This window comes from Psammomys obesus, unplaced genomic scaffold (assembly GCF_907164565.1).
Source record: "Psammomys obesus unplaced genomic scaffold, mPsaObe1.curated_primary_1811, whole genome shotgun sequence".
Taxonomy (NCBI): Eukaryota; Metazoa; Chordata; class Mammalia; order Rodentia; family Muridae; genus Psammomys; species Psammomys obesus.
This window is the reverse complement of record NW_026596117.1, coordinates 846367-867906: the sequence shown is the minus strand read 5'-3', so window position 1 is coordinate 867906 and position 21540 is coordinate 846367. Positions and strand designations below refer to the sequence as shown.

The 21540-nt window shown below is 36.4% G+C and overlaps 1 protein-coding gene and 1 pseudogene across 1 annotated transcript in view; one reads left to right on the top strand and one right to left on the bottom strand.

Moving 5' to 3' along the window:
• Cenpc (centromere protein C) overlaps positions 1-21540 on the bottom strand; it is a 58650-nt gene that overhangs the window by 36692 nt on the left and 418 nt on the right. Inside the window, exons 2-7 of the mRNA XM_055629312.1 lie at positions 17382-17425; positions 14918-14988; positions 13105-13175; positions 6155-6248; positions 3355-3637; positions 2462-2671 (exon numbers count right to left, since the gene is read on the bottom strand). Coding sequence (XP_055485287.1) covers positions 2462-2671; positions 3355-3637; positions 6155-6248; positions 13105-13175; positions 14918-14988; positions 17382-17425 — 773 coding nt within the window. The remainder of the gene's footprint in view (positions 1-2461; positions 2672-3354; positions 3638-6154; positions 6249-13104; positions 13176-14917; positions 14989-17381; positions 17426-21540) is intronic.
• On the top strand, positions 976-1096 carry LOC129692941 (small nucleolar RNA SNORA40; annotated as a pseudogene).

The following is a 21540-nucleotide window of genomic DNA, read 5'->3' as shown; positions in this document are numbered from 1 at the left end:
GAAAAAGTAAGACTAGTACAATAGGATTAACTAGCACTTTGTCCAATTAGTTGGAAAGGTAAAATGTAATTATTCAAAGGATTAGACAGACTCATTTTTCACTGCTGTTTTCTATACCAGTCTTAAGCAAACCATACAATGCAATGAGATATGCAAAAATAAAAGAATTAATTTCCAGACTCTAAAGCTAGTATATACATTCATTCCTCTTTTAACCTTTTAAGAAAAACAACTTATTTTTATTCACAATAGAAGCAATAGTAGAATGGAAGAAATAAATACTGGGAAGAGAAAAAGGCATCTGATGTATTCCAACAGAGTAAGCAGTAGTTCTCAACTCTAGCTGCCGTTAATTTTAGGTGTCACCAGGCCTAAGATTCCTTATATGCAAATTATTCAGTAAATCAAGTTCTAAGTTGGTAGAACACATTAAATTTTATTTTAGGACATCTTTAGCCATCAGAGATACACATATTAAAACTCTGAGATTTCATCTTTTGCTGAACAGATGACTAAGATATAGAAAGAAATTGAATATTGGCATGAACGTGAGAAAGTGAGGACACTCATTCACTCGTAGCGAAGTACAAATTAGAATAGCCACTACAGGAATCAGGGTGGTGACTCTAAGTTAGAAACAGATCTACAAAGTGACTCAACCATACCATTCAAGTATATATCCAATGGACTCTTTACCCTATTATAGAGACACCTACTCATCCATATTCAATGACGTACTGTATCATAGCCAGGAGTAATGGCACAGGACTGAGGTTCTACTTTGTTAGTTTTCAGAACTGATGTCATGATTAAGAGGCACAACATCATACTGTGCCACTTCAGGTGAAATTGTGCAATTCATAATAGCTAAGAAATGGAAACATCCTAGATGTCAACCAACTGATAAATGTGTAATGATAAGGTGGTATACCTGAACAATTTGATATTCAGCCATTAAGAAAACTGAAATAGTAGCATTTCTGTGTATTTTGTTGAACTTGTGGGCAAAGGCATAAAAGACAGATATAAAAATAAATCCTCTTACAACTCAGAACTAACTGTTCAGTATGAGATTTTTATATATTCAAGGGATATCACACACACACAGAGAGAGAGAGAGAGAAAGAGAGAGAGAGAAAGAGAGAGAGAGAGTCAAATTATGAGATTTAGAGTTACCTTATAAGAGGGCAACAATGCCTCTAAGTGGCAAGAATGGGTTGCTTCTTTTTGCAGCTGTTGGCCACTTAGTTCCTAGACTCCCAAGCATTACAGACTACTGTCAATGCTATTGGGTATCCTTCAGAAGTTAAACATTAAGACCTGCTGCTGAAGACACCATATATACGAGTCATAAAATGTGAGATATCAAGCTATTACTTACTGGAAGCTTCATCCCTATTGGCTAGCTTTCTTAGTCCTGGAATATGGACACTACCAGAAGAGAACAGTAATCAGCAATCTTAGCTACCTGTGAATCCTGTGAGTTACAATAATGACTGGCCTCAAGACAGGCTCACTGGTACAGTCATGACATGAGTATCATAAAGTAACCAACTGCTTTCTTATTGGATTTAGTTTCCACTCTACAAGATGAAACCCATACCTGGGGTCAAAAACCTGTGGCTACACAAGTCATGGCTCCAGGGGACAACCTGCTATTCTTATTCTCTAAATGGACACAGTATTAAACTGAGTCCTACTGGATTTTCATTATGCCCATGCATTAATACATCTTTCAACCTTCATCAGAGAAGCTAGTATTTGTAGCAGAAAAAAAAAGAGAGAGAGAACGAGAGAGACCTACAACTGGTCCAAATACAGAGAATTAAAGACTGTGGAGTGTCTGGTCCTAACTGGAATCTCTGTATCACATCCCCTCCTCTCAAGTGATCAAATGATGGAGGCATCACTGTGGGGGAGAGGTGTAGATGACCTACAAAGAAACAGTGTCTTTTATAACAGGGCAGCTGTACGTATAAAACTCATAGTGGTTTTGACAGTATACCTAAGACCTGTGCAAACTCATGCCAGCCATGGTAGACACAAAGTCCCACCCCTAACCAACAAGCTACTCACAACTGACAGCTGCTGGCATAGGAAGATTGGTTTTCTTTAAGAATGTAGCCCTAGTAACTCAACCATGCTGTGGAAGATCACAAATCCAAGAATATATGAGCAGCACAAAAGTGACTTGACAGGTGTTAAGAAAAAGGGAGGCCACAAAGCTGCAAGGGAAGGGAAGAGAGAGTGTGGATCTAGGAAGAGTTTGGGGTGTTGTATAAATGGAGATCAACTGAGTAGTACAAATGATTAAAACACATTGTAGAAACATTAATAAAAATTTTACATTTCAATAAAAAATTTAAAGATATTCTATATTAAATAACATTAGGAACCACCAGATATAGTTTTACTAGAGACAGAAGAAATGTCCAAAAGGACAGTTTCATAATAACTTTACCTGGATTCACTCTTCCTCTTGACAGTTTCTAAATACAACTTAGAAAAACTCTTCTTAGATTGTGGTTGAGTTTCATAGTTCAAAGAGTCTCTTTTCTGAGATATTTCTGATGATGTCCCTTCTTGGCCTTCTGATATTTTATCCTCTACTTTTGCCACATCGTTCTCTATTTCTGCTTTGTCCAAAACAACTTTATCGTCAAAGGTTAGCCTGAAAGGTTAAAAAGGTAAGCCAAATTTTCCTATAAGGTAAATTATGGTCATTACAAAGGTCTCCAAATTACAAAGAATCTTAAAACCTATTTTTAGGATCCTAACAGCAAAAAGGAAAACTCCAAGAAATGGAATGATGTTTATAACTCAATAACACTTTGCTGTTCTAGAAAGATTCTTAATACTCACCCTAAGCACAAATAATATGTAGGAAATATAAACTGTTTCTTTCAAGAAATTAAAGATAATGGGGTGAAGAGAATATGAACAATATACAATGATATATACAAAATATACGATATATAAAGATAAACACACATGGAAGTTATAGGACAATTTTGTGGAGTCAGATGTCTCATTTAAACTTTATTTGTTTTCCAGAAATTGAAGTCTGGTATACCAGACTTGCACACCTTGTGCCTTAAATTGCTAAGCCACAAAAAACAAACAAACAAACAAAAAACAGTTTTTCATAGACTATAAAAAAGTTAATCTCAAAATTTCTCTAAAGTATTTTAATGTTTTCCTTACTACCAACTAAAAACTAAAGCTAAGCAAAAAGCATTGGTTTTTCTCACATTTTCCCTTAACCTCGTTTCAAATCTACATAAAAAGCTAAATTAACATTTGTTGTATAAGGAAAAAATAAACATAACTATTACTACTTAGATAAAAAATTACCTTTTCCTGATTTTAACAGAAACGCCTGTATTTGAAGACTGCATATCTACTGAATTTAAGACAGAATTCGCTCTCTTTTGGCCAACTGATGAAGTAACATTCTGCAACACAGATGTTCTTGCATCCGAGAGAACCTCAAGGGGGCCAACAGATAAGTAAAAGTCATCATCAGGAGCACTGTGGCGACCATTTGTTTTTTCACTTGACACTTTGTTTGAGTCCGGTGTACTTTTAGAAACAACATCAGTAGGTAGAATTGTGTGATGAACTCCATTAGCCTGCACTAAGAAAATATTATATGATGATAGTTCTCAGTAGCTTAAAACACTATTTAAATCAAATGTTCTTTTAAAACACAACCATAACAATTAAAAATGTTCAGAAGACACGAAGTTCATAAAGTTTAGACTCAAAGGCCTATGATTAAAATACCTAAGTACTTTAAGAGTTCTGATTTACCAAATTAATGAGCTTGGTCCATACTATCTGAGGTTATGGAAAGACAGAAATCCTCAAACACAGAAACTTCAAAATTTATGCCCAAAGTCCTGAAATTTAAATTTGTACACAGCTAAAATATGAAGACGTGCTCTTTTCTGGCATGCAGATGTACATGCAGGCGGAACACTATATACATAATAAATAAATAAATCTTTAAAAAATTAAACAAAAGGACATTCCCCTGCTTTTCCCTCTTAATGCAACTAAATTCATTAAAAACCATCCATCAATCAATAACAATAATAACAATAAACCTGAGAGAGTAGGGAAACTACCTAGAAAACTGAAGATTTAAGGTACATTCACAATGTGGTCTCTTGGGCTTCCTTTCATCTCCCATTTATCCCTGGCACCTGAGAGGTCTGCAGCCCAGAACCAAGACTACAAGGGAAGGAATGAACCTACATCCTCTCAGTAAGAACACAGATGAAAAACTTCAACCCTTGCTCTATAACGTGGGCCATGGGGCCTCTGTTCTGCCTGTACAGCAAAATGCTAGGTTGTGCCCTTTAAACTTCTACATCTCTAGCAAACTTTAGCATTTATTTATACATATATAAATATATATTTACATGTGTGTATACATGTATATATATCATGCATATACATATATATTGTAGTAGTCATACATATACATATATATTGTAGATACATATAGAGTAGAGGACAGAAACATAAATGATGATTCTCAAAAAATTACTATATAAAGCCCATTCTAGTTAGAATTTTAACAGTTACCGGGAACTGAATAAAAAGAAAAATTTTGTGAATTGCAGGTACATAAATGAAAATATTAGCTTTAATCATACATACCATAAATGTAGAGTGTAACACTATGTTGATATAGTTTAAAAATAAACAAATGAGGTCAAAGTTGATAAGTGCATTAAATTTGACTGAAATTCAATAACAAGACTAATTCAGAAGAGAATGATTAATAAATGAATATATCTGATAAAACAAACATGAAATATTATATTGCTTTACATATAAAACCCATTTCAGATGAAGTATGCTCTCCAAAAGATAATAATATTAATATCTTATTTTGTATATTTACTACTAGGAAAAATCTGTTTAATCAAAATAGGAAAGTAAGTAACTTAAGAGTTGAGAGTCATACATTCTACAATAAAATAAGCGTTACGTTGCATGGTTAAAATATAATTTCAGATATCACGGTGGCATACATCTTTAATCCTAGGACCTGGCAAGAAGAAGCACATTGATCACTGATTTAGAGGCCAGCCTGGTCTCCACAGTGAGTTCAGAGCTACATAATAAGATTCTATCTCAAAAATCATCACCATCATCATCATCATTTCAGGACAGGCAAGATGGCTCAGTGACTTAGGGTGCTTACCAAACAAGCCTGACAACCTGAGTTCAATCCTCAGAACCCATGTGAATGTGGAAGGAGAGAAACACCTCCACAAAGTAACCCTCTGACCTCCACATGCATGCTATGGCCTGCAATCACAGTGCACACATACACATATAAACAAAAATAAATAAATAATTTAAATATATATTTACATTTTAAACATAAACAGACATGACACAAAGGACAACCATGTCATACACATCCTTATAATTCTTAAATTTATGAGCACCAATGAAGGTACAAAAGAGTCAAGAGTTCCCACAACAAAATGTTGAAAGCAATTGTTAAATTTTTCATTTAAGTCTTTGAGTCTATTAGCTCAAACAGAATAGTATTCTTTTCATTTGAAGCAAAGATAAAGAAAATGTTTAAAAAAAAAAAAAAAGTAGCAGTGCACCTATCACAAAGTAAAAGCCCCTATCACAAAGTAAAAGAAATAGCAAAAGGAAAGGGGGAGAAAAAAATAAACCCTAACCATGATCAACCAAACCTAGTCTGACTCTCACCTTTTCACCTTACACAATGCATGTACCACACCACCTTTATCATTCAGCATTTTTTAAATTTATTGTTATTATCAATTACAATTTATTCACTTTGTATCCCAGCTCTAGGGCCCTCCCTCATCTCCTCCCAGTCCCATCTTTCCTCCTTCTCCCCCACCCCCTGCCATCCCTCCCCTAGTCCACCAATAACGGAGGTCCTCCTCCCCAGGGTATCAAAGTATATACTGAAACTCATAACCAAACTTTGGGCAGAGAATCTTACGAAAGAAGTAGGAGATAGTAAGACCTGGAGAGGACAGCAGCTCCACAAGGACAGCAACAAAGGCAAAGAATCTGGGCACAGGGGGCCTGCAGAAACTGATGAATCAACCAAGGGTCATTCAGGTTTACAAATGTCGTGACTACCAACCTGATCCACCAGCAGCTTCACTGGGTTCTGCAGAAACTTGCAGCGAAGCTTCTTTCCACCTTGAAGAAACCGGAACTGATTTTGAATGTGATGCCTGGCATTGATCACAGAAGAAATAGATTTGATCTACTTTTATTTTATTGGAATTATTATAATTCTGATTATATGCATGCTTTTAAAATTGGGGGGAAATTTTTAAACAACAAAGCAGCTGAACTACTATTGAACAGAGAGAGAATAAACAAACTATGGAACACTAATATCTCTAACAGTTACAACTGCGTTAACACAAATGATTGTATTAACCAAAAAGCAACTTTATAGAAATACAAAATGGTGTCATTAAGCTAAAGTTTAAAAAAAGGTAAAAGAGTGGGCTGGAGAGGTGGCTCAGCAATTAAGAGCAACAACTGCTTTTCCAGAGGACCCAAGTTCAATTCCCAGAATCCACAGGGCAGCTCACAACTGTTAGTAACTCTAGTTGTGAAAGATCTGACACCTCATACAGACATACATGCAGGCAAACACCACACAAGAAATACGGGGAAAAAAGTGAAAAGAAAACAGGAATACTTAGGAATTCACTCTATTTAACAAAGCGTTAACACAGCGTACCTAATCGTGTAAAGGGCTCTCTTAAAGGGCTAATCATTTCCAGGAATCTGCAAACTTGTTTTTATAATACTTCTTTAACAAGTGACAAGGTGGAGCCTCACGACAGCCTTTCTACTAATTTACAAAACATGATTTTTAGTGAACATTCATTTTGTTTTCCTTCTGGTATTATATTTGATGGACAGGTGATATCCATGGAAGCAGAGTACAATAAAAACAGACTTAGTTTCAAAAGGCTTTCCTTAAGAGAAATGACATGCATGACTGTCTTTCACTGATGGTACACTGAGTGATGGGTACCTGAGTGTGTATACATATTATTCTTCAGAGCTAGCATTCATGGTTCCTTACACAGCACAGTAGCCGGCACATCGATGTCTCTAGACTTGATGTCCTCTCCCCTTATGAACCTGGCTACCTGTCCTACCTGTACAGCTGTAATAAAACTCCATTTTTAGTCAAATGAACAAATTCATTTCTAAATAAGATTTATTTTATTGGGCTAGAGAAATGGCTCAGTAGTGAAGAGCAAGAGCATGCACTACTTTTCCAAAAGACCCAAGTTTGAGTCTCAGGTACCTACATCAGATGACACAACTCCTTGGAACTCTAGCCCCAAGAGGAACCATTATCTCTGACCTCTTCAGGAATCTGTACTCACATAAATTATATATATAATTAAAAATAACAAAAAAATTAACATTTTATCTTTACTTACATGTGTGTGTGCTGATAGTATGGAGGCCAAAAAAGGGTGTCAGATTCCCTGGAGCTTCAGCTAAGCAGCTGGAAGCTAACATGGGTGCTGAGACTTAACTTAAATCCTCTGGGAAGAACAGCTCTAAGCCACTGAGCTATCTAAACCTACTTTGGAAATAAGAAGACCGCAGCAAACTTTGTAGATTATTAGAAAATCCCCATCTAATACATAGAAAATCTCTACTGTTCTGAAATATCTTTTAGAGAAGAAAACAATACATATATACATAAAAAATATTAAGACTAATAACAATTGTAAAACAGAATCAACTAAGCTAACTTCCTTTTCCAAAAAGACCAAAGTCCCGCCAATCTAATGAAGGAAAATGCTAAAACAGAAATAACTAATGTCAAGAATATACAGGATGATATCATTACAGATCCAGAAAACACTAACAAATTTTAGAAAGACATCACCAACTTTAGGTGAATATATTTAAAAATGAAAAAAATACTCAACTGTCTATTATTATAACTACCTATAAATAAAATCTTAGTCTTTCATGTTCTGTATCTTATGTAGAACATGGCTATAAAAAAATTCATCAAAATGTACATTTAAATCAGACCTGCTGATGTACAACTATAATCACAATACTTAGGAAATGGAGGGAGAAGGATCAGGAATTCAAGATCCTTGGCTACACAACAAGTTCAAAGTCAGCCTAAGCTACATGAGACCCTATCTCAGAAATTTTATAAAACTAAGCATAATGGCACACATCTGTAATTCCAGTACTCAGGAAACTGAGGCAAGAGGCTCTTGAGTTCAAGCTCAAGTGAGACACTGTCTCAAATTAAAAATTATATGCATACATACCAAGGCCAGAAAAAAAAAACAAAAACTGAATGATCCAAGCCTGTGGAGAACAGTCCGCTCAGCAAAACAGAAGATAGATTTAATACCTGTATCTACTAGCTAGAGAAGAAAACCTCCCTAAGTCAGGAGACATATAAGAAACTTTTTTCTCCTTGAGTGAAGAAAATTAGTTGCAGATTATATACTCCAAAACTCTAAATCTATAATTTGTTTGCAGTAAGACATTGCTGGACTCTTATATTTTATTCTACCCAGAAAAAGAAATTCAAAAGTTAAGACCTGAAGATGGTAGCACAGACCTTTCCGAGTATTTGAAAAGAAGCTCAGGAGTAAGAGCAGGGTGACTGGCGGGCTGTACTGTGGACCCCAAAACCCTGACATCTGTGTTTCTCAGGTGAGAGGAAAATCCATGGGGATACTCAAAGGTCCATCTTCAGGCCACCAGGCTAATACCAGGGAAAATTCCCGGGCTCCCACCCAACACTGTCACAGCCCTAGGGCACCCACCCAAACCACCATCTATGGATACCTTCCTGGGACAGGCAGCTGCAGCGCACGTGGTTCTGACCCCTCAGCCTTAGGCCACCTGCCACCCAAGCCCACTTTCTGTGGTTATCTTCCTGAGACCAGCGCCTGTAGGCTCAGACCTTGGGCGTTCACTGCCTGTGGAGTGAATACCTTCCTGTACTGTGGGTGAAACTCCAAACCTGGGCGCCCACTCTCACAGTCCTGTGGACACCTATTGGGTACTAGAGGCTCATGTTTCCAAACCCAGGAAACCAAACTCAACATGCTGTGGACACCTTCCTGGTGGTGCTGCTAGTGGCGCTCACTCTCACCACCCAGTGGAGAGGATACATTCTGGTACTGTGGGGGAGGCTTGGCTCCATTCTGCCTGCTCCCCACCTGACTAGATCATCAAGGTCAGAATCAGGCAGCACAGCACAGATAGTGAACACAGTAGAGCTAAACTTGGCCTGGGACGCAGGTTCCATCACCACCATCTAAGAGAAGCCTGTGGGACACTGGAACTGCTCTAGCAGCCTGGCTCATAGAGGCCAGAAACAGTGAGCCCAGCATAGACAGAGAACTCAGTGGAGCTGAGCTAGGAAACTGACCCAAGTTCCATTGTCCTCCTCCAGAAGAAGGCCTGTGGGGCACTGGAGCACCTCTAGGCTCAGAGATCTCCCTGCCTGCTCCCCAGCAGCCTAGCCCACCTGGGTCAGAAACAACACAGCCAGCACAGCCAGTGAACCTAGCAGAGCCGAGCTAGGACCCAAATCCCATCTTCCACCATCTTAAGGAAGCCTGTGGGACACTGGAGCAGCTCTAGACTTTTCCACCTGTGCCCCAGCTACCTGGGTAAAAAACAGTGAGCCAGCAGAGACAGTGAATCCAGGGGAGACTTCTCAAGACTACAGAGACAGGGAATCTCTGTTTGTACAGAATGCAGTCTGCAGTACAGGCTCCAAGAATAATCACTCAAGGCTGCAGACAACCAGATGGCTAAAGGCTGGTGTAAGAATACAAGCAACAAAAACAAGGACATCACTGCTTCACCAGAGTCTCCAAAACTCAACGGATATTCTATTGCAGCTGAAACACAAGGAAATGATCTGAAATCTATAATTATGCATTGTTCAAGGCACATAAAGAGGTAATGAATAAAAAAATAGAAGCCATCATGAACAAACAGGAATTCACATTCAAACAGATGAAGTAAATGGTGCAAGATATGAAAACAGAATTAGAATCAAAAAAGAAAACAGAAACAGAGAAAATCCTGGAGTGGGAGAACTTAGAGATCAGGAACCACAAAGGTAAACATCACCAACAGAATACAAAAGATGGAAAAGAGAATCTCAGGAGCTGAAGATACAATTGCTGAAATTGATACATCTCTCAAAGAAAAAATAAAATTGGAAAATTCCAAATACAAAACATCCAAGAAAGCAAGAACACCATGACAGGACAAAAACTAAGAATAACAGGAATAGATGAAAAAGATTCCAGGCTCTACAGCCCAGAAAATATTTTCGAGAACATCATTGAAAAAAAATTCCCCAACCTTAAGAAAGAGATGCCCATAAACATACAAGAGGCCTACAGAACAACAAATAGACTAGACCAGAAAAGAAACTCATCCTGCCACATAATCAAAACACTAAATCTACATTACAAAGAGATCAGTGATGGAAATACCTCCAGAAGATTATTATACAGGATTGTTTTAGCTATTCTCAATTTCATATGGAAAAAACAAAAAACCCAGAATAGCTAAAACAATACTATATAATAATCTTCTAGAGGTATCTCCATCCTTGATCTCAACCTATACTACAGAACAACAATAATAAAAACTGCATGGTATTGGCATAGAAACAGACTGGAAGATCAATAGAATTAAATCTAAGACCCAATAAATAAATGGGACCTCATGAAACTGAAAAGCTTCTGTAAAGCAAAAGACACTGTCATCAAAACAAAATGACAGCCTACAGACTGGGAAAGGATCTTCACCAACCCAACATCTGACAGAGGGCTATCTTCACCAACCCAACATCTGACAGAGGGCTAATATCCAGTATATATAAAGAACTCAAGAAGTTAAAAAGCAACAAATCAAGTAATCCAATTAAAAAAACGGGGCACGGAGTTAAACAGAGAACTCTCTGTAGAGGATTGTAGAATGGCAGAAAAACACTTAAAGAAATGCTCAACGTCCTTAGCCATCAAGGAGATGCAAATCAAAACAACCCTGAGATTTCACCTTACACACATCAGAATGGCTAAGATCAAAAACTCAAGTGACAACACATGCTGGAGAGGATGTCGAGAAAGGGGAACCTTCCTCCATTGCTGTTGGGAATGCAAATTGTACAGGCACTTTGGAAATCAATCTGGGCTTTCTCAGACAATTAGGAATAATGCTTCCTCAAGATCCAGCTATACCACTCCTAGGCATATATCCAAAAGATGCTCAAGTACACAAAAAGGACATTTGCTCAACCATGTTTGTAGCAGCTTTATTCGTAATAGCCAGAACCTGGAAACAACCGAGATGTCCCTCAGTTGAGGAATGGATACAGAAATTGTGGTACTTTTACACAATGGAATACTACTCAGCAATTAAAAATGAGGAGATCATGAAATTTGCAGGCAAATGGTGGGACCTAGAAACGATCATCCTAAGTGAGGTATCCCAAAAGCAGAAAAACACACACATGATATATACTCACTTATACAGACCTATAAGATAGGATAAATATACTGAAATCTATACACCTAAAGAAGATAAACAAGAAAGAGGACTCGGGGTAAGATGACCAATCCTCACTTAGAAAGAAAAATGGGATGGACATTGGATGTAGGAGCAAACAAGTAACAGGACAGGAGCCTACCACAGAGGGCCTCTGAAAGACTCTACCTAGCAATGTATCAAAGCAAATATTAAGACTCATAACCAAACTTTCGGCAGAGTGCAGGAAATCATATGAAAGAAGGGGGAGTTAGTAAGACCTGGAGAGGACAGGAGCTCCACAAGGACCAAATATATCAGGGCACAGGGGTCTTTCATGAGACTGTTTCTCCAACCTAGGACCATGTATGGATATAACCTAGAACCCCTGCTCGGGTATATTCCATAGTAGCTCAGTATCCAAATGGGTTCTCTAATAAGGGGAACACGGACTATTTCTGACATGAACTCAATGGCAAGCTCTTCCACCATCCCCCCCCCCCCCCGAGGGAGGAGCAGCCTTGCTAGGCCACAGAAGAGGACATTGCAGCCAGTCCTGAAGAGACCTGATAAACTAGGGTCAAATGGAAGGAGAGGAGGTCCTCCCCTATTAGTGGACTTGGAAAGAGGCAGGGAGAAGATGAGGGAGGAAGGGTGGAATTGGGAGGGAATGAGGGAGAGGGCTATGGCTGGGATACAAAGTAAATAACCTGTGATTAATATAAAAAATAAGTAAGATCAAGTCAAGTTCCCAGGAAATTTAAAGTTGACTTTACTTTTCAAAGATCAATATAATTTCTCTTATTATAAAAAGTCTCTCAAAATCTGAGATGTGGCTGTCTGCATTCCTTTAACCAAAGCCTACCTATAGACTAGCAATCAGGATAGTGAACTCAAGGCCAGCCTAGGCAGTATAGTTAAGTTCCAAGTCTGCTTGTAGTAGAACACAATGTTATCAGTTTTAGCAAACTTTCCTTCTACAATTATATTACCTTTCCCATTAGTACTATCCTCCCAAATAGTATGTCTTAGATCACTAACTTCAAAAACTTTATAACTCAGAGTGTGGTTCAGTGATCCAGCCCTGTGTTTGACATGTGTGAGGCCTGGGTTCAAACACAGTACTTGGAGGAAAATAATTCTAACAGAAAATATAATAGTTTTGGATAACAAATCAACCTATTCTTTTAAGGCACATCATCAAACAAAAATAGTTTTTTTGGACAGCAACAAGTCTTTAGAAAACAACCAAGCTTGTCAGTCTCATCAGGAACTTTTAAAGTTATCCATTCCCTAACACTCTAAATATTAGTTAAAATGAAAACGATTGTTATAATTTTGTACTTGTAATTCCCAATTTCAAACACTAGAAATAAGCAAACCAAAATTTTATAATACCTCCAAATTTTATGAAATTCAATAGAACCATAGGATTCTCTTTAAATAAGACAAGTAAAATGTACATAAGAATACTGTTTAAAAGCAACAAACCTACAGCAGTTCTCCTATTTGACTTACCTCTTTGCCTGATGACTGACTATGAATGTCTTTCTTTTTAGGTGTTGAATGAAGCAATGTTTCTGTAGAATCTATAATAAAAATAAATGACAAGATTTATATTAAAAAAGAAAGCTGAGCAATGTGGAATACAACTTCAAAAAAACCTTAGCAGTCAGGTGGAACAGGGAGGCAGACTGCTGTGAATTCTGATCTATATACTGAGACCCTGTCTCGAAAGATTCTAACTGAGCAATTAAAGTAGCTCTGTATCAGTGGTTCTCAACCGGGGGATCACGGCCCTTTTTTGGGAGTCACATAATAGAAATCCTGATCCTGCATAGCAGATATTTACATTATGATAACACTAGCAAAATTACAGTTATAAAATAGAAATAATTTTATGGTTGGGGACACCACAACATGAGGAACTGTATTAAAGGGTTGCAGCATTAGGAAGGCTGAAAACCACTGCTCCATGACCTGTGAAAAACTGTCAGTTGACTCTTCAAATCACAATTAGGCTAAAGAAATAGAGACATCAATACAATATTCAAACGTATTCTACTACCTATTTCCCTAAAACTCTAAGTATTAGTTTAGAAGAAATGAAAATGATTGCTATCATTCTGTACTTGTAAATTCCAAATTCAAACACTAGAAATAGCAAACCTACTATCATCAGAAACAGAAAAGCAAACAAAATTCCTGAAAATGTTCAGTTCTTTTCAGTCTGTAATGAAGATGTGTTTTCCACTCTCTTACTTTTTGTGCTAACAGAATACCTGAGACTAAATTAGGAATGTAGTTCTGTGACAGAGTGCTTCCCTAACAAACACAATGCCTTGGGTTTCAGACCCAGAAGAACAAAATAAATATAAGAGAATGCTTTAAAAGGAGGAAAAAGAGAGAGTAATTTAAAAGAAACAGAGATTTCAGAAATTTCAGACCTAGCAAGAGTCTTTATTTTATACCAAGGGAGCAAAATACAGAACTGACACATCATAAATTCACTCATGAGGACAGAAACCTTATAATCTACTCACACCTCAGAGGTCTCCTCTCTGAGCACTGCTGCGCTAGAGACCAATATTCCAACCATGCTCTTGGAAATGACATGAAACATGGCATCTACCATCTCACCACTCACCTAATCTGCTAAGCCTCAGAACGTTTTTTGTTTGGTGTGTTTGTGCTAATTTATCACTTCATAATAAAATAAAATGCAAATTACCAAAATTACTTCTAACTCAAATGATTCGTAGAATTCTACACTCTTATTTCCATTACACTTTCTCTCTTATAGAAATGCTTGGATCTGTAAGTATCTAATTTCATGCTCTTTCCAGATTTTGAAATATGTACATATGCATAAGATTTTTCTTGAGTCTAAACGTAAAACATTTATATTTCAAATGCACTTTACACAAAAAGACTGAAGGTAATTTTGTGCATACAGTTTCATAGAATTTTCCATTTGTGGTATGATATTCATATCCAAACTTCTAGATTTTAAAGCATTTATGATTTTAGATTTTCACATAAGAGAAATATTTTCTTTTGAGGAAAGTATGGCTCTATGGAGTTCCAGATTATAGGAATCTGGTGAATTAAAGATGATACATTGTTACTGTCACTATAACAATATTCTCCTCAATATACCAAAAGTTACAAGAAGGATTAGTTATATATATATATATATATATATTCAAAACTATACAGAAATTATTCCATATACTTAAATGTTAGAATACATCTGCTACATTTAACATTAGTGTTAAATCTGTTTTCATCTATACCAACTCTGAGAAACCATCTTACAATGAAGCCTTACTTTGTTCTTCAAAACAGTCTTGTACGATTTCCAACACGTTCTGGCATTGCTTTTTATGAATGTTGGGTGCTCTAATAAAAAAGAAAATATATCATTTCTGTAAGATGTCTGTTACTTATGTTATTGTCTGCTTGAAAATTTCATATAAAATGTTAGCTTTAAATAGGAAAAAGTATCTCTGCTTTTTGAACACAAGACAATTAATTGATAGTTTATAAATCCATCAAGTTCATCCTATCTGTATGTAATATTAAGAGAAGGTATGCTATTATCTACAAATATCTACTGAGTAGAATATCTGCATTTAAAATTCAAATTGGTTATTAAAATTATTTTTAAATATTAAAATTAAAATTGGTTCAGACAACTGTTATATTTCACTAATAATTCTGGTTTTTTAAGAAACTAAATTGGTTCTGAAATGTTTTGCTTTTGTTTTGGCAACTGAACCCAGGACGTCTGGCATTATAGGCAATTCATCTACCACTGAGCTATAATTACAGACACCAGTCTCAACATCTTTAAGTAACATATGTTCTCTGCAACTTTTCAAGTGTACTTTTCAACAGCATTCATTTTTAATTAATCAGCAATTTATGAATGAACAGAAATAGCTTAATAACATACTGTGTTGATTTTATACTACCATATACATATTTACAAAGGGTGTGTTTAAGTTTAGAAATGACAAATATAGGACCACCTTGTCCCAACTTTATTGTGTCTGCCTAGATACTTCTTAGCCTTCCAAACCCCAAGAACAACATCCACCCTGGCATCATTTTTGGAATGCTCCGTGACCCTGACTGTGGTCCAGACGTATTAAATGCAATAACTGATTTTTGTGGAAGCTTGGAAAAAAAATTAAAGCCAGGCAACGGTGGCATATGCCTTTAATCCCAGCAGTCAGGACCCAGAGGACAGCCTGGTCTACAAAGCGAGCTCCAGGAGAGCAAGAGTTGTACTGAGAAACCCTGTCTTGAAAATAATTGTAATAATAATAACAATTAAGAGAAAATATAAATGAAAAGTAACTGTCATGTAGTATGTGGAAAATACTGCTTAGCTTTGCAAGAAAGCACATGCTACTAGAGCACCCCAAATCCCAAACTAATGGGAACTCCCTCCCCCAAAGACTGCTGCAATCGTGTTGTTTTGTCTTTAAAAACACTGTGCCCCTGACCTTGGTCACCAAGAGACTTTCAGTAGCAAGCGTCTGCATTATCTGACCATTAAAAAAGACTCAAAACTTTTAACCGGTTTAATCAACGTGGTTATCAGTAAATATCTTTCGTGGATTATTTCAGTTTTGTGTGTGTGTGTGTGTCTGTGTGTGTGTTTAGGGAATGCATTATTCTACCCAATGTATTACCTCTATACATTCAATATCACAATCAGAGAAGACTACTGAATGGTTTGGTAACCATGAGGACTCATGTATTGGCAGGAATATATCTACTTCCTTCTAACTTCCTTCATTCCTCACTACATCCTATCATTCCTAACCCTTATCCACCAATTATCTGTCCTTCATTTTTAAATTTCTGTCATTTAAAAAATAATCATCTGCCGGGCACAGTGGCTCATGCCAGTAATCCCAGCACTCAGGAAGGCTGAGGCAGATGGATATCAGTGAGTTCGAGGCCAACCTGATGTACGAAGAGTCCAGGACAGCCATGGCTACACAGAGAAACCCTGTGTCAATAATCATCATCATCACCTTCCATAGAAATGGAATTGTATATTATGTAATATTTTGCACCGACGCTCTTTACTCAGAATAATTCTCTAAAAAGCAATCCAAGTTATTGCACAAATAAACAGTTAATTACAATTACTGATAAATAATATCTATGCAATGAATAGATCAGAGTTTAACTATTTACCTGATGAAGGACATCTGGATTTCAGTCAATATAAATTACCTCTAAAGAGGGTTGATAAACTTTTGTTTAAACTTTTAAAGATTTCATTCATATTAAAACACATACAAATTTCACACAATTTTTTACATGGCTGTCTGTACTTCAAATTAATAGCTAAATTATATATAAAACTTTTATGATACTTGTTACTTTATAATCCTACTATAAATAATACTTTTGTCCATTAAATAATTTTACTAGTAGTACAGAAAAAAAAAAAACCAACAAGAATGCAAGTTCTTTATGGTCCAAAAACTTACTAAATTAGTATAATTCATTAATATTATCATTCAGTGCTTTTCGTAATTCAGTGTTCAATTCTTCTTGTCCATGATTCTATGTAAGTATTTTTCTTACTTCCACTAACTCATACACAATTTGTGTTAATATTTCTGTCATATAAAATAATTAAAAGATCAAATTATCAGTGGGCATACAGATTAATCAGTCAAAGGTAACAGTTTTTTCTTTTTATTTTCAAATCCATTTTCTGAAGATGAAAATAAATCACCTTAAAAGTTCAAGTATAAACATGTTACCTGGAAGGCCGGCAAAATCTTCTGTGATAATTTTTTAGATGATCCTGAAAGAAAAGTTAACTATCAATTTTTAAACTATAATCAAATACAACTCATCCTCAAAATAATTCCAGTACAATACAGTATTAATAAGAGAACATATTTTCATGTACTCACTTAACAAGTATCTGTTAATTGTTAACTGTCCATATAATACTATCAAAAAAATTATAGGAGCAGGCAAGATGGCTAGTTAGAAGTTTGAGGAACTGGAGTTTCCTCTGGACCTTACAAGAATATTTATAGAACAGATGACTACAGTTGTGTCTCTCACAAATAGTATTCTGTTGCCTAAGTCTCAAACATGACCAACACCTGTGGATTACAGGACATTTACATCTCTAAAACAGAAAAGAAAAATTAAGACATAAGTTTTTAAAATGTAAAATGTCCCAAGAGAAAGTTTAATTCAAAGATAAAAATAAAGAAAAACCTAAAAATAAGAAAAGTAATTGCATTCAAAAGATATCTGAAATGCACAACCCTTGAAGCCAAAATGGAGCTTGCCATGGTGACCTGTGAAAGAGATGTCTAAGTTTGATGTCAGCTTGGATCATATAGGAAAATCCTCTTCCTAAAGTAAATAATAAAAATAAAAATCTAAAGTTGTGTATTATCAACAGGGAGCAAAAATTCTTAATAATGAAATTATCTAAAATTAAGATAATTTTAAAACTGAAGTACTCCACCACAAAAAGGCAGGAATTGAAAATAATAGAAAAAAGAGAGTAAAATGGTGATAAAACATGCCATCCTTATCTTTTAAGCGTAGAACTATGAAGGAAAACCTTCAAGTTGAAGATTCTATAATAAGATGATGACTACCACACTCTTAAAGATGAAAATACTAACAACACCAGTTCTTTATATAGCCCCACTTTTACTTAACCCAAATGGTATATAAGTAATAGCAAAATATTCTACTTTTTCTAGTCTAATATTTATGTTGGCTGTACCAGCTCTAAAGGCCACAATTTGTAAAGAGATGCCCATTTCCCTTTAGTTTCAGTTTAGAAATCAGGAATGAACTGGATGCCCTATGTGCTCATTGTTTTGAGGAAGCTACCATCTTTTCTCCAGCCTCTAAAACAAGAGAGAGAGAGCGTATGTGTGTGCCTGTATTTCTCTGTATCTGACTTCAGATCCCTACAATTGCTGTCTAAAATCACAGGATCCATTCTATGTTATCCTTTCTCCTCCCAAGCACAAAAGAATATATGTGATCATCACCTAAGCTCACTAACACAACTTGTCTTAATCCCTACAGTGACCTCACTCTGTCTGATCAAACATCCCAGACTTCTATCAGCTAAGAAGTTTTCCCACACTGGGATCCCAGCCACACCTTCCACATGTTCTCTCACCAAGTTCCAAGCAACTATCCTGTGAAGACACCCTGTAGAACCACCAGGATTCCAACTACTGTGCTGAGCAAAGAGTCCTGCATGGGTATCCTCCTCATACCATAGCAGTTTGCTTCTAACTAAAATGCTCACTTTCTCCCTACCTGGATTCACCCCTCACCAAGGACCTTCCTATGTGAATTACTCCTATTTCCATATTTGAACTCATCTGACTACACAAGCTGTCCTTTTGTACATGGAAACTACCTTCTCAACATCTAATGCCCTTGCACTGGAAGCTGGGCCACCCTTTCAACCCTACTCATGCTTGCTTCTACACACCAGTTCTTGAATCACTACAGCCCCCCACCCATAGGGATACCTGCATTGTTTGGTTCCACCTACTATTACTCATACTGTTTTGCTTAGGAAAGAAAAGCCAAAAAACAACTTAGATATTAAGAAACACGGAAGGGCCATAGAGACGACCCTGTGGGTAAAAGCATTGTAGTGGAGCCTGTGAACCTGAGTTGGCTTCCTAGAATCCATGTAAAGGTGAAGAACCTTCTAACCAACAAACACAGATCCACATCCCACATACCAAAACATTTGTCTAAATCATAAAGAAACTTGGAATGAAGATTTTGTCTTGAGATAATTTATTTTCTTTCCAGAGCTTTCCTAGTAAACTATATGCGATATTAACATATAAAAAGGCTGTTCCAGGAATAAAGTTGAGTTGGTAAAATGCTTGCCTAGCATCTGAGAATAGCTGGGTCAAAGCCCCAGAACCCATAAAGATGAGGTAGTGGTCAACATGTAATCCCAGCATTTACAAAGAGTGTACAGAAGAGTTTGAGGCCAGCCTGAGAAACAAGAGGGGTGGGGGAGGTCTGCCAAAAGTTGAGCATAGTGGTCTTACAGACCCATAATCCCAATACTTAGAAGATAGATACTCCTCAAAGTACAGGAGTCAAAGTCATCCTTACCTACATAGTGAGTTTTTGTTTCAAGGCCATCCTGGGTTACTTGAAACACTGTCCCCAAACCAAACAACAAAAAGATATGCCACATAAATTTTTTAAAAAATTAAGTAAAAATCCTTAAAGAAAGGCAAGATCCCATAATTTTTACAAAGTACTTAAAAAAGAAATAGATGGATTCTACTTTATAGACAGCAAACTAAGAAAAAAGATATCTAACAATTTGATTTTATTATGAATTTTCTTTTATTGTTAATATTAAGCCTAGGGCTTAAACATCAATTCAGGAAAAACAGTCTACACCACTATGTTACAAACTCATAACTACAGCATTTTTACAATAGCCCCACTATTATTTAATGGAAACATTTCAAGCAACCCTCAGGTCTCTTTCAAGTATTAATCACAGGAGGCACTGAAATAAAACCCAATCCTGAGAATGATAAATTACTCAAGCTTCCAATCCCTAATTTATGAAACTTCTAATTTCAGTAAACTGAAGAATTACAAGTCTGCACCCTGAAACATGTTTGAGACATAAACACCTGTACAGTACTACTTCTTCCTCTGCTAAGTAGGAAAAACTGTCGGACAAGATAGGTCACCTGCACATGAATACTGAGCACCAACTAGAATGTCAGTGACTTCTAGGCACACTCCAAAGCAGGTAGTAACCAAGACAAGTAAGGTTCCTTAACTATTGGGTTAAAATCTAGAAAATATTTATTTGAAAGTACAAACTACCAACTTCAATTGATCTCAATTGAGTTCCTTCCACTATGAGGCTGCACTTCAAAAAAAAAAAAAGAAAGAAAGGAAGAAAGAAAGAGAGAGAGAGAGAGAGAGAAAGAAAGAAAGAAAGAAAGAAAGAAAGAAAGAAAGAAAGAAAGAAAGAAAGAAAAAAGTGTACAAGACAATCAGACTTTCCAAACTCTGTTTGGAATGAATGACTTTTTGTGGTAGGATGCTAAGCAGAATTCTTGGCCCATAATCCAGTAGTATGCTGGAGCTCTCCTTCATCCTCCCCATCCCAACTCCAAGCCTACTGTGGGGAAAAAGAAGGAAAAAAAAAAAAAAAAAGGTTCTCTGAAAACTATGTCTACAGTAGTAAATTCCCTTGAAACCCTTGAGTATATAAAGAATAATCTGAGAATAAATCTCCAACTCTTCCCTCCCATTATCTTTTAAATATAGACAACACACAGATGTCAGAACTACAAAGTTCAAAACAGTTGTGAGATTATGTCCGGTATTTGATAATGTACAGCAGGCATTTGTTAAGTTTTGTTCTTTATGGCTTTAATGGTTTTTCTCCGACCATATGAATGTAAATAATATGTATGACATGCTATAGACAATATACATTATATAACATATACTATATTTCAGACAGGTTCAAGCATGCATATACAGCTACATAACAGGAGATCATCGATGAAGATTTTCATCGATGAAGTTCAGGTCCATGTCACACATTCAGAGTTGACAACCATTCAAAATACGGGTGTCTTGTAAATAAAGCTTTATCATTAACAGGTGTCCCATAAATATTGAAAACTTCACACAAAGCAGTATTTCTACCAAAAAAAAAGTAGATCGTCAGGGGTTTGGGGTTTGTTTTTTTAGGGAGCATTTAACACTCGAGCTTTTCCAGGCCATCAAGACTGATGTGTACGATAGTCGGGAGAATTTGGAAAAGGCTGAAATGTAGACTCAGGAACAACCTCTTCAGAGGGGGAAAAACTGATGTGTACGATAGTCGGGAGAATTTGGAAAAGGCTGAAATGTAGACTC